This window comes from Netta rufina (genome assembly GCF_964035555.1).
Source record: "Netta rufina genome assembly, chromosome: 3".
Taxonomy (NCBI): Eukaryota; Metazoa; Chordata; class Aves; order Anseriformes; family Anatidae; genus Netta; species Netta rufina.
Window position 1 is genome coordinate 31,482,627 of NC_140125.1, and position 13,922 is coordinate 31,496,548.

Below are 13,922 nucleotides of genomic sequence, written 5' to 3' on the forward strand. Positions count from 1 at the left end.
GGGATACAGGTCAGCATTCAAGAAACGTGCACTGAATGTAAACAACTGAATAAAAATGGAGAAAAACATTTAGCATTTAATAGGATTAAAGCTCCTTTAAAATAAAGATTACTGGGCTATTACAAAAGTTGAAGAAGTTATTAAATCCCATGCCAATTTCCTTGTATTACTATTGCTTTCTTTTTTTCTGCCAAAGCACTGCCAAATGAGGGCAATTCAGCTGAGGTTATAAAACGAGAGGCTAAAAATGACTACAATCAATAAAATTAGCTAATATGTTTTCTTCTATTTTCATACAAAAATATTTTGTAAGTATAAAGGACAGACTCATGTTAAAATCCTACTAAACAATCTTCACTAGCATGACAGCTAATTGTTTGATCAAGAATCCAAACACATTACACTTCTGTGCACAACACACACAAAACATATATTCAGGTTTGAAGTCGTGTTCCCCCTTCCCCCCAGTTATTGAAGTTTGGTCTTTTACCCCATTTTCTTAGCTACTCAATGCACGTCTGTACAATGTGCATTAAAAAATATTGTTAGAACCCTCCTGGTCCCACCCCCTTTTTCCTCTTTAAGGTTATATATATTGGAACTCAAGTTAAAAAGTATTTAGTAAATAACTACTAACCTGACTGAAAGGTCTCACTCGAACTGCCACTTTCACGCTGTCAACATTTGGCATTTTTATAAACTTTCATTCAGTCATGAATACTCCCAAGAGGAAGAAAATTAAAGTGCATGCAGCTACTTTTCTAGAACATCCTGCTCTGAGATAGAAAAATCATGGCCCCAAAAGACACTTTTTACAAGCTTAGTCTATTATTAATACATTCATTCATTATGTACAAGGTGTTAGTTAACCAATAAATTATTTCTTAAAGTAATTGTAGCAGTTTTTACTAATCAAAAAGTTTAATGTCAGGTTCCACCATTTGGTAGTCTTCAAAGTTGCATCCATATATAAATTAACATACATAAAAATAATCCATTGTCTAAAAGACCGCACATCAAAATAGTACTTCCATGTTTGCTTTTAAAAGAATAGTCTTTTTCATCTATTCTTACAAACTGAAATTTTATAGGGACATTTACTCCATAGGCCAAGATTATTAATGAGATAATCATTCAAAAATATGGTTTGTAACTAAGATTTCTGTACATTTTGGTACCTTCAGACTTTTAAGTTAGCTTTACCATCAACCTTTCATTTCAGTGCTGTGATATGTAGACTTCAAATATTGCAAAATGTTTACAGACAGTAATTATTTCAATTATAGTTGTATTCGTATCAATCTTATGAAAATACTTTGAAATTTGAGCCAAAATTATTTGGGCAATATCCCTCTAAATTTGATATGCTATTGTAAGCATCAAACTCTATAGCTTTTTGCTGATAACAAATTGTAAAAAATACTGAAACATCTGAGATGTGATCTAGTTTTATAAACTGAAGAGCAGCTTTCCCCAAGTTTAAGACAAATACAAAAAAAATATTGCACAGCTTAAAATACAATTGTTTACATTCTGACTTCAATACAGTACAACTTAACCATGAATGTAAGTAATTACCAGTTTGTATTCATGAGCCCAATTATTTGTGCCAGAAGGTCAAACATCATCTATAAAATTTAAACTAGTACATTTTAAGTGTTTGTTATAGTAGTTCTAAGCAAACTTTTAAAAACTTTTGGCCTCATTTTTCAGTATTAACAACTCTTGCAAACCAACATTAAAATTTGAGAGATACAGGCCATTCAACCCACTATTCCCTTAAAAAGCTATCAGACAGTAAGCATATTGTGAAGTATACATTTTTATTTAACATTCCTAAAATAAGCTGTATTTACATATTATATAAATGTATGAAGTCTTAATATAAAATAGAAAACTGCATTGACTGAGGAAATCACACTCCATATGGAGTTACTTATTGAAGACCATTTGTTTATGAAATTTTACAATAATTTATATAAATTATCTCTTCCAAATTAGATGATTATTTTTTATTTTTTACTAATCCACACAATTTTGATGACTTTACAAACAGTGGTGTACATTACAAACTTAAAAAACAGTTACAGCATCTTCCGGCGCACAACTGGCTTTGGAAAATTAGACAGTCTTTTTTTGTTCTTACGTAGATTCTTCTCTGTCGCATCTGTGGTTTCTTTCTGTTTGCTTTTCTTTCCATCCACTGGACTTGTAAAAGGAGAAATGAACTGTATTTCTACTGGTGGAGGTGACCAAGAACCTTCCTTTCTTGTGGTTCTGTGAAAGCAGCAAGTGTCAAATTGATTATCAACAACAGTTAGTAGAGGGGAAAAAAAGTGGAATTACAAAATCAATGCCAACAAATTAATTTATGGGCTTCTTTTTAGACAGCAATGAGGCAGAGAAGGTACATAAATGAACTTATTGCTTTCATTTCTTTTCATTTCTTTAATTTCTGCACTCCCAGTCATTATTCAGATGAGATTTTTAAGGCCCCTGCAAGCTCTAAGAAGCAAATGTCCTCAAATTAACCATTTTCCAGAAAGAAACAGAAAACAGGTCCAGAAACAAGACCTTCTCTTTATTCATTGTCTGACCCCCTCCTGCCTTGTATAAGGAACTAAAGACCTTAAGGCTGTGGTTTCTTTAGATGGAATAAGATGAATTAAGAGCACATCACCATCGAGTAAACACAGGAGTAGCCTTTCACCATTTTCTATCCCCTTCTTCTGCTAGCAATAGAAAACTCAATCACTACATGGGGAAAAATGTGTCTATCAGACCAGCGAGCTGGACTGCTCTGGACTGCTACATAGCCAAGTGGGATGTTTCAAGTTAGGTGGCTATTAACAGAATGACTACCACAAGAAATAAACTTAAGTATTTTAAAAGAGTTTCATACTTGCTTGTTTTGTTCGCTTTTGATTTTGCAGTTCTACCCCTCTTCGATTTTTGTTTTCCCACAGACTCTATGGATATGGTATCCTCCTCTTCTTTAGATGGAAGCTCCTATGTTATGGCAAAAAAAAATGTTACTCATGTGCACGCATTCTTACACTTCTACAAAATACAAATGAATGCTTTTTTTCAATAAGAAATCATGATAAAACTATGATTTCCATAAGCACCTCTAAAAAAAAAAGTCAACCTTCCACCTCAAATTACTGCATCATCCTAAAAGTTCAAATTTGGAAATTAACAAATAACACACCACCTAAGTTTAAAGATAAAGACAGACACTTGGTCTTTTGTTAAAGGCAGGGCAACACTTACTGGTTCTCAACTTACATAGATACAAAATTGACTTTTGCAGCTAATTTTCTTAAAGCAACAAACCTCTTTTGCTAGCTGACTGATTTAGAACTCTCTTTTTAGATATACTTCCAAGGAAAAAGACAAGGCATTGAGAAGTATGATTTCAAAAAGAGATACAGAGTAGAAGTCAAAAATATGAGACAAGTACACTTTTTACTTACCGGTTCTTTCACAATTCGGGAAATACTAGAGGCATTTTTTCTCCTTGACCTCAAAAGAGGGGGTGAAAAGACAAATTGAGAAGACAAGTCCGGGTCTAAATCCTTAAGCTGCACAGGATGGTCTGCTTTTCCAGCTAAAATGATAATGAATTGTTAACATGCACGTACATTATAAAGTACAGTGATGTTAAATTAGAGCTGATAATAAAGAGTACAATAGCTTCCTAAAATAAAGGGCCCAATCAAGTTTATAAACACTCAGTGTGGAGGTACTTCTTCATAACTGCCTCTTAGGATCCATCATTTTATAGTGAATTGTGAAACAATGAACTAGAGCAGTGATTTTACTTGTACCTACATAGTCAAAGATGTTTTGCTCAATCAGCATCAAGTGTCCTCACAGATTTCCAAAAAAAATTAATCATGTTGTCTAACAAAGAACTCTGTATGCAATAACTTCACTAGCAAAGCATATGCCAAAAAGAAACAATCACATAATTAAACAGCTGTCTAGTGTGTTGCAAGATGCAGCTCATTTTACATTAAAAACTGAACAAAATTTGGATGCCTCCTTTATTTCTGCCATGTGGGGGAACGGATGACAATTGTCTGAAAAGATGTCCCCCTAGACTTCTAAGTTGATAGGAATTAAGGTCATGACAACAAAAAAAAAAAAATCAGGTAAAATTTGATTTCAGTCTATTTGAAATGTTTCAGCCTCATCATTTGCTTCCCCCACAACTGGCCAGCCAAGCATGTGGAGTTCAAGCAAAAAGATGAATTTCCAAATTTTTACTTTTGTAAAGTTAGATTATTTACAATACTAAAAGCCATACTTTGGGTCATAAAACAGTCTGTTTTATGTCATTTACAAGACAGCAACATACCCTGTTTTGCATATGAACATGTTGCACCTACCTTTAACTTTCTTTGACAGCTTTGTGAGAGGAGGAGAAAAAAGGAAGGATTCATTTTCCTCAACAGACAGTTTCTGATGCACACTAGTTTTACGGGATCTTGTAATACGATCTGTTAGAGTTCTTGATGCTTCATCATATCCTGATGTGTTTACATCCGTGAGCAGCAAAGGACTGCCATCGGGTCCTTGGGGGAAGGCTTCTTCCCCTGTGCTCTCCTCCAATATCGATGGCAATCGCCTCTTTCTGCCCCGACCCCCTGTCCTTACTGCAGTCCTGGGTGTGGTAGATTGTTCATTTGGCTGCTCAGGTGTTCTCTCAAGAGCATCTGTTTTTTCTGGTTTAGCATGTGTAACCCTTCTTGCTCTTCTCCTAGGAGTATCAACGACTTCCACTTTCTCACCTGAAGGTATGTCTTCCTGAGTAGAGGCAGATTCAATGTCTGCTGAGAGATTCCGTACCAGCTTCCTAACACTTCTTCTAGGAGTCACAGGAAGTTTGAGTTCTGTTTGAGGAACTGATGATTTAGACAGATCAAGGTCAGAATTTTCAGAAAGATCCGATGAACTCGTTTTTCTTCTTCTGCCTCTTTTCGTTGGCACAGGTAAAAGAAGTTGATCACTAGGCTGCACCTCTTGCTCCATGACAGTATTTTCAATAGGTTGTGAATTACTGCTTTTTAATTTTCTTATACTTCTACTGGGACTGACTGCTGTTTTTATCCTATGATCAGTGCCAGTCTGGCCAGTTTCTTGATCTCCTGCTGAACGTTTTCCTCCTCTAGTCCTTCTAGAAGTAGCAGAAGTAAAAACGCTACCTTCAGCAAGGGAAGTTTCCTCTTTAGCCTCTTCCAAGAGTTCAGATGCAGCTTCCTTTGCTCTCCTTAATCCTCTTCTTGGAGTAGCGGCTATGGACTGTGTACTGCTGGACAATGTCTGTCCATCAGATTGGCTGCTCTCTGCTTTTTCTAAATTAGTCTGTTTGGGCTTCCTACCTCTCCTCGGGGTAACAGGGGTTACAGGTATTTGCTCATCTTGAGTATTTTCTACTCTTAGAAGACTAGAAGTCTCAGGTGCTTCTTTTGTTCGCCTGGTACTTCTCCTAGGAGACAGTCCAAATAGAACTGGTTTGTCTGTTTTTAGTAGCTGCTGATCATCTGATGATGGAATAACTAAACTTCTATTCAGTTGTCTCCTTGGGCGTGATCTTGGAGTGACAACATACTCTACTTGACGTATGCTGGTTTCGTCTTCCACTCCCTCTGGCACAGTTGTTAAGGAAGATTTTGACCTTTGCATTCTAGTTACCTTTTTACCTATGCTTTCATGAATAGATTGTTCTACAACTTCGGACGTAAATTCTTTACTTCTTGTGTCTTTGATTACATCCAGCAAGTTCTCAGCAATAGCTACCTTAATGGGTTCAGGCACATATGGGAGTGACTCGGCAATATTTTGAGATTCCTGGTCACTAGTCACAGTAGACACTGAGTTTGTAACATGTTCTTCATTTTCAGTATTTCCAAAACTGTTCACGGGTTTTTCATCTGTTGTGTTAACAGCTGGTTTAGAAGTATCTACTAATTCAGGGTCTCCCATCTCTCCTTCACCTTCTTCTCCTTCCAACACTAAAGTAAAATTACTCTGAGATATAAAAAGCTCTCCATCTGCTTCAGCTGCATCACATTCATCATCCTTATTATCAGGCAAATCACATGCAAACTGCTGCTCTATAGTATCATAGCTGTATTGAAGATTGCCTGATGGATGTAGTTCACTACGTGGAGACATTTCAGGTGCTTCTTCTGAGGCTTGCATGTTAACTGCATCATCTTCCAGAACCTAAGTTAAAAAAAAGTATGTTAATGCATTAATGATTACTAGACTAGCTTCAAACTGAGACAGATGAAATTAAGGACAGTAAAATGCTGCTTTTCCTTTTACATCACCACTAAATGTAAAGTTAAAAACAGATAGTGTACTCTCTACTACAGATGAGGTTCATACATTTGAGGAACTGAGAACAGAATATTCAGTGTATTCAATCACACGCTCCATTTCTGGTATTTTGGTTTATGACTAATGATTTGCCACCACCCATGAACAAGGGGAGCAGTTTTACAATACAAGCTGTATACACAACCAGCAGTAACCACCACACTATAGTACTTTTTGGGCTGACTACACATCCACAGTGACTGACTGCATCCAACACAATTACACCCCCCAAAGTTTAAAGTTTGTCCTGACAGTTGTGCCTGCAACAATTCAACATTTAGTCAAACTGGCTAGATATCATCACAGCAGGCAAACTCAATACTGCACTTCAAGGAATCACTTGGATTTGGTGAAATAACACATGTGATGTGAATTAGTCTTATTTTTTGTAGTTCCCTGTACTGGATGGTTATTTTTTCCTTCTAGATCCACATGAGATACTTGATCTTTTATGTTGAGCACAAAACATAAGAGAATATCCTAAAGGAAATTGACAGTGTATTCTGTATGGCACTTCGAAGACATGCACCTGTATCCGAATAACAAATCAGCTCCAGTAAGGTGAGGAAAACAGGAAAAATCAGGGATAACTGTAGAAACCTTAGTTCTAGTTTTCAGTCCATGTGAGCAACCTTTTAAATTCTACATTTAACAACATTTTAAGATGTTAAAAAAATGTGTGCTTTTACAGAAAAAAATCTTTGAAGTAGCTGAAAATATCTTGAAAATGAAATTAAAACAGAATTCACAGTAATGAATTATGTTAGCAAGAAAAAACTAGTAAAGGATATAAGCACCTAAGTCGCTCTGAAAATGAGTTAGGTTACCCTAACCTAATAATTTTGCCATTTAGTAAAATGTTATGCTGTATTGAAAAAACTGCTCTCCCCAGCTTCCCCAACTTTTCATGTTTTCTTTAAAAAAAAATTAGAAGTCACCTAAAAACATTTAAGCTATAGTAAATCAAATGAATGCAGAGTTTAGGGGCTTTGTTTTTTGTTTTGTTTTGGTTTTGTTTTTTTAGTTGTTGGAGATCTCAATGACCCAAATCTTGACAGGTTCTCTTCTGTGTTATACATACAGAAAATACAAGAGGAAAAAAAGTTGTCCACCCTTACATAGTGAGGTTAACTCGTGTTAGCAAGCTCAAGAAGCTGAGATGTTCTTGTGTACCTTTTAACTCTAAGACAAGACAGTCCTGAAATTTGCTGCATTTTCTATTTTGTAGAAAATGAGAAACTAATTCACTTACGTGAATTTCTTCAGTTTTTGGAAGATTATTAGAAACATGCATTTCTTCCTGCGCAAAGGGAAGATTTTCTTCAATTTCGTCTAGGTTACGTTCTTCAGGTAAATCCACATACTTTCCTTCAAGACGATTTTCTGAATGGGTACTGACCACATCCTCACTGTCAAGGATACTTATCACAGCTGAAAGAGATTTACATCGTTTAAACTTAACCACTGAATGAATGGCACAGGTTTAAGCAACAGAAAGTAACAAAGGGAGCAATAACAAACAATACAGTTCACCATCCTACCATGTGTATTGGGCTTTCTCCAAAAACTAGGAGGTAGTCTCACAATAAATAAATTAAAAAAAAGAAATAAAAAAGTAGGAAGGGGAAGTCAGCTGCCATAGAGAAAAAGAACAGAAGAAAGGTTGGCTGAAAAGGCACCTTGACAGCTAGCTATGCTTCACAGCCTTCATATTGAGGATGCATCATTGTTTAAAATAGCAAATTGAGTAGCAGATCTCATTACAAACAATATAAAAATGGGGTACAACATTAAAAGAAATATGAAGCTTTCCTTCTAATATTTTAAATTTTACCAATTTTCTGAAGATCAAAAGAAACATTCACTACACATTCTCTACATGGACTTCCTTTGAGGAATGTCTTCTCTGTATGGGTTAACAAAAAATAGCAGTAATATCCTACTAATATTTCAGTTAGAGACACATAGTGGTATGACAAAATGCTCATTTAACTTCAGGAGGTTAGTCACATTAACTCACATAACATCTCCAACATACTATACATACATTCGCTGTCTGCCTCCGGGGATTCAGAAAGCTGGGGATTTACTACAGGCAGTACGTCTCTTTCTTCTGATGTAGAGGCCATTTTAGGCTCTTGGTGGTTTGTTTCACTTCATAGACAGAGAAAAAAAAAAAAAAAAAAGAGGAATTCACTGTTAAGCTTCAAAAGATACCTTTAAGAGGTTTACAAAAACATTCCCCCACTGCAAAATCTTCAAGTTTAAAAACTGAATGAATTGATTAAAACTAGAAATTCCTTACCCAACTTACCTACACCCAATTTGTGACTCATTTTAGGCAATGAATGATATACTTAATATTCTTCCCAGCTACATAACACTAGTTCCATGAGAATGAAGTTTTAGTAAATAATTTGCTTTCTGTAGAAAGAATGCAACTGCTATATTGGAAGCTTAGAACAACCTGAACAGGTTTGTACCAGCATAAGTTACCACATGAAATTAAGGGCTCTTTCATTACTAACATTCCCGTTTCATCTCTTTAAAAAACAGTTGTGCAGGTGAAAAAACTGCTTCCCTTTCTATAAACAAGTAGATACTAATTAAGTTCTCTTTTCTTTGTACTGTCAAGCGTACAAAATACTGCCAGAAAGAATTCAAACCCCAAAATAAACCTGCTAAAGCTACAGGAATCTTAGGTGTAATTTTTTAGCTACACAGTTTTCAGACAAAAGCAGAACAGTATGTTCATGCTATCTATCCTCAAAGTGTAAGAAGATTTGTGTGGCCCATTGAAAAAAGTCTTTATCACAATACTTTGGGGTCCACAACCATTTGAGAAGAAAGGATGACAGCTAGTCAATATGGGTTATATTTGTGCCAAACTATTTATATTCGTAGATAGAAAGGAATAGGAAAACCATTATGCATAAGAACATAGGGAATAGCCAATACCAACATCATAGTTTTAAAACACAGGAAGGTCAGCAGTTGCACAAACCCAAAGATGCATTTTATAAACTTACCCTTCATTTGCAGTCCAAGAAGCAGCAGCCTCAGCAGCTTTAAACACAAATTTACCATCCTCAGGAAAGGTAGGACATTCAGTAGTTGATTCTTCCAAATATCCTAGAAAAATAGACAGATAGATGACTTTCCTATTTCACTTAATTACTTTTAAAACATTCGTATGAATTAAAGAAAAAACAAAATAATGCTACCAAGTCTTCAAATCCATAGGCCTGAATTTGTTACAGTAAAACCAGAATAGCCTGCTGCATAATCTCAGTCAAGAAAACAAAAAGGCAAGTGGATATTTTGATTACAAATTGAACTTGATACATTATTACTGGCCAAATGACCTACGCACTTGAGAAAACATCTTTTGTTCTTAGAATTAGGAAGTCAATTTTCTTATTTCTCTTTGGGTATTTATCTCATTTCAGCAATGCTTACTCATTTCTTGACTGTACTTCCTCTCTTTTACAAGAATGCATCTAAGCCAATTTCTTGAGTTTTCCTTCTAATAAATGATTGGTGTTGTTTAAACCCAAATGCTTGCTCATGTTTTTACCTTGACAGCTTCAATTTCAGACACATCCTCCTTTTCTTATTTCTATTGCCTGCTTCCTCCAGATCCAGCAATCACCTCTGCAGACTGTATGCAAGACTGGGATAATTTTGCCAGCTCTGGCCAAAAGAGAGCTATGCAAACTGCCCTCTAATGCTTCCAGAGGACTGAAATTGTACAGAACTGTTTCTACCACAGTCCAGCAACGACAAAGCCTCTTTACAGGGTTATTCTTTAATCATTAGTACCTTACTAATATTTTTAATGAAAAGCACCTGTGGTTTCTTGTCCATATACAAGACAAAATAAGAGAGGACATTTTGACCTATCTTACTAGAAATATTCAGAAGAATCCCTTTTACCTATGTATGTGGAGTCGTTTTATTCACAAAGAAAATGAACTCAGGAACTCTGACAGCCGCAATCTCTCCCCAGGATCACATCAAATTTAGAACTCAATTGGGCTACATACCATGCACCCATACTTGAGTATACGCACTCACTGCTACGAGCTGTTTCAAAAGCTCAGACACAGTAGTCTGACACTCAAATAGCAACTTTTTTAGAGTTGAATGGACTGACCCAATTGTCAAATATTGACGTCAGCTGTGTTTACACATCATCTTCCTGTTCCCACAAAAATGAAAAATGCTACCACTCTCAGCTCTTCACCACTGCTTGCCAGCTCGTGCGTTACACCCCTTCTCACCTACCAGCAGGCCTGTTTCATATAAATGCATCCTATTTATCCTGGAACTTGCTTGAATGAGTTGAACTGAGATGAATTACTGAAGACCAACTGAAACAGGTCTGGAAAACGCTATGTAAGCTAAGCTGTTGTGCCAGTAAAATGAGTAAGAACAACTGTAATGAAGAGCAGACAGATTCATTTCCAAAAGGAAACTGAGGACTATTGAGGGGGGTAAGTATCTAGTCAACATACATTTTACACTAAGATTTCTGTAAAACAAGAACAAAAAAACCTTTAAGTACCTCTACGACAGAGCCAAAAGCCTAAATTTTCAACTTTGATCCCTCAAATCACTACTGCCTCTTAGCTGCAACTACACAGAAGAAATGCCAGTCAAATCAATAATGCATTCTTAAAGTCCAGGATATCTGGAAAATGACTCAAAATGAAGTGGTAATTTTAAAAGCCTAGGACAAGGAAGTACCTAGGACACTTGTGAACCCTCATCAGTACCAACCCTTGCACTCATCAGTAATTTAACCTTTTGAAGACATTTGAAAAATTAATTCAAAAACTTAAGTTAGCATATGATGGAACACACCAGCGTCTTTTCTTGGTTCTGATGAATCTGTTTGTTCTATCTGGAAAGGTTTATCTTCACCCATTCCATGGTCCTCTCTCTCTGGTTCTTGAAAATCAGCAGTTTCTTCGGTGAAAGAATTAGCTGGTTTAGCAGCTATAAAAATGACATCATCTTCAAAATCACCAGGTGATTTTGCATCATGATATTCCAACGTAGTTTGGTCTGACCTGGCAGAGACATTACTATTTTCTTTACTGACATCCATTTTCTCCAAACCACCTCCAGGTGTGCTTTCCAAAGACTCTTCCATTTCAGCATGACCATCCTCGGGATTCCTCAGAGTGAACAGAGGAGTTTTCTCTCTACACTCAGACCAAGCATCGTCCACCAATCCACGATGATGCTCAGATGAAGCTCCAGACTGTGCTTTATCATCTTCTGTTACCTTAAAAAAAAAAAAGTAACAATGTCTGGTTAAGTTTTACAACTGTCACCTTAAGCAAGGTACTGCAAAACTGTTTCTCATTCTAGCACTACCTACCATAGCTTTTAAAGCCGAACGCACAAATTTACCATGCTTTTGACTGCTTATTCAGTTTCCATGACCTCAGAGAATTAAAACTATGTCTTGTTTGTGCTTGCTTCTAGTGTCAAGTCTGCTCACTGTTTCGCTACTCTTTTCTCAAAAAGAGGGAACTTAATTAAAAATTCTCAAGATTTCTTTTCACTGCTTGCTGTTTCAACTTGTATGCACTACCAACCTATTTCAGAGTGCAGTACGCCTACAGCATGGAACAAGTAAATTAAACTGGCCACTGTCTGCTATTAGTAAAACTTTATATAGGAAAGAGAACTTGTTACAACCAAATATCTCTTCATAACAGAGAATATTCAGGTATTCTAATAAAAGGCTTAATAAAAGATAATAAAGTGCTGATTGCAATGACAAGTTGTACTAATACATGTATGGAAAGTTCATTCATACTAGCACATGTTCCTGACTTTGATACATCACTTCTGAAACAGCATGATGAGCTGGATCAGGGAATCAAAGCAACAGAATAAGACTGTGGGAGGAGTAGAACAGGGCAACTTCTCAGATAAAGAAGTTTCATTCGATAGCTACATGAATGCTATCCCTGGTGCAAACCAAGAAACAAAACTAAGAACTTTAGGCCTGAACAACAAACAACAATACAGCTCTTTTCATCAGGAGTCAATTTTTATCTTAAGTAAACACAGACTCTCAAAAAGGCAGACTGGAAGTAAATGCAGCTCATGGCTTCTGCTGCTTTCAAAGATGTTTAATTCACAAAGCTTAAAAAATATTTGTCACTTCAGAACAACCAGCTGAGCCTATGTTCACTACTTTTCTGCCGCATCATTATTCAATGAGATACAGCAGGAAGTTGAATTAGAAATTTGGACCAACCACAGCTCTTAACAACACCTAAGTAAGAACCATCAACACCACTGGTCTTTATTACAAAATATGCTCCAAAAACATCACATGCCCGCAGGTCTAACACAACCTTTTTTGAACAAATGCAAATAGCCTTATGACTTGCAATTCCAATTCTCATTATATAAGTTTTGGCAAACCTTTTAATAAATATGAAATAATAAATTTATTTTAATAAAATAAAAATACTTAATGAATATGAAAATCAAATCAGAGTCTGTAAAGCCTTTAACTGTAAAAATCATTAACTGCAGCCCAGCTTACCCCAACAGTCCATTTTACATTTGAGTTCTCTTCTCTGAAAGATATTCTAAGTTCCTTTGCTCGTAAAGGAGGAGTAACTGATCGCCCTGGAGATGCAGAGGGAGTTGCTAGGGGTGTGGTGCGAAGGCTGGATCTCAAAATAGACTGAGGAGTAAACCCAGGAAAACCAGGAGCAGCAGCAGATGTCACCAAAACTTTAGCTCTCTATGAAAAGATATAAAAATATTTATTTTAAAACTAGTTACATCTTTAAAAGAGAAGACTTCACTTGCAAAAACATTCATTTCAACTACAAACACGATTCGTAACAGCATAGAGGACAGAATTTAGCCTTTACAATGCTCTCTTTTTCCAAATGTATGAAAAGCATAATGATAAACAATCCTTTCTATGCCTCTTTTGCCTGTCTTTTTTCCCCATTTTTTCTTCTTGTTTAAAAATGTAAACAAAATGTTATTTTTCAAATTAATTTCATGAAATTAAGCTGCAATGTCAGCTGTAAAAATACCAATTTATCTAGAGCATTCAGGTCTTCTTATTCCAGCTCATAAAAAAGATTTTTCAGAAATTAAAAGGTTTAAAAGTTAAGGATACTGAAAATAGCTTAACAATATGAACAAAACTTAGTAAAAAGTTTATAATTCAGAGTAACATCTATTTTGTTCAGGTAGGCAAAGGAAAAAGGAAACATCCCAAGAAGGTATGTCAAACGTTATTTTCTTACAAAATATGCAGTTTGATGGCAGTGAATGAAAATACAGTATATTGCTGTAGAAATTATTATTAGTTACTGCAACAAGCGATCACTGAATTTGACACAACACCTGCAGATAACCACAGCTGTTACTCACTTAACACTTAATAAACTGAAGTATATACATTCTTGCTTCTATATACACACAAGTCAGACAGAGCTATTAAGTGCTTACATAATGAGATGATTATGCTGCAAACTGCA

At 35.8% G+C, this 13,922-nt stretch overlaps 1 protein-coding gene across 2 annotated transcripts in view; it reads right to left on the bottom strand.

Annotated features, from left to right (window-relative positions):
• Nucleotides 1–903: 903 nt before the first annotated feature.
• Nucleotides 904–13,922, bottom strand: part of AHCTF1 (AT-hook containing transcription factor 1) — a 47,047-nt gene continuing 34,028 nt past the window's right edge. For both annotated transcript variants that reach the window (XM_084283532.1, XM_084283531.1), the window contains exons 28-36: nt 12,965–13,168; nt 11,257–11,683; nt 9,420–9,522; nt 8,438–8,544; nt 7,643–7,821; nt 4,395–6,234; nt 3,477–3,610; nt 2,903–3,009; nt 904–2,277 (exon numbers count right to left, since the gene is read on the bottom strand). In XM_084283532.1, the coding sequence (XP_084139658.1) occupies nt 2,085–2,277; nt 2,903–3,009; nt 3,477–3,610; nt 4,395–6,234; nt 7,643–7,821; nt 8,438–8,544; nt 9,420–9,522; nt 11,257–11,683; nt 12,965–13,168 (3,294 nt within the window). In that variant the 3' untranslated portion in view covers nt 904–2,084. The remainder of the gene's footprint in view (nt 2,278–2,902; nt 3,010–3,476; nt 3,611–4,394; nt 6,235–7,642; nt 7,822–8,437; nt 8,545–9,419; nt 9,523–11,256; nt 11,684–12,964; nt 13,169–13,922) is intronic.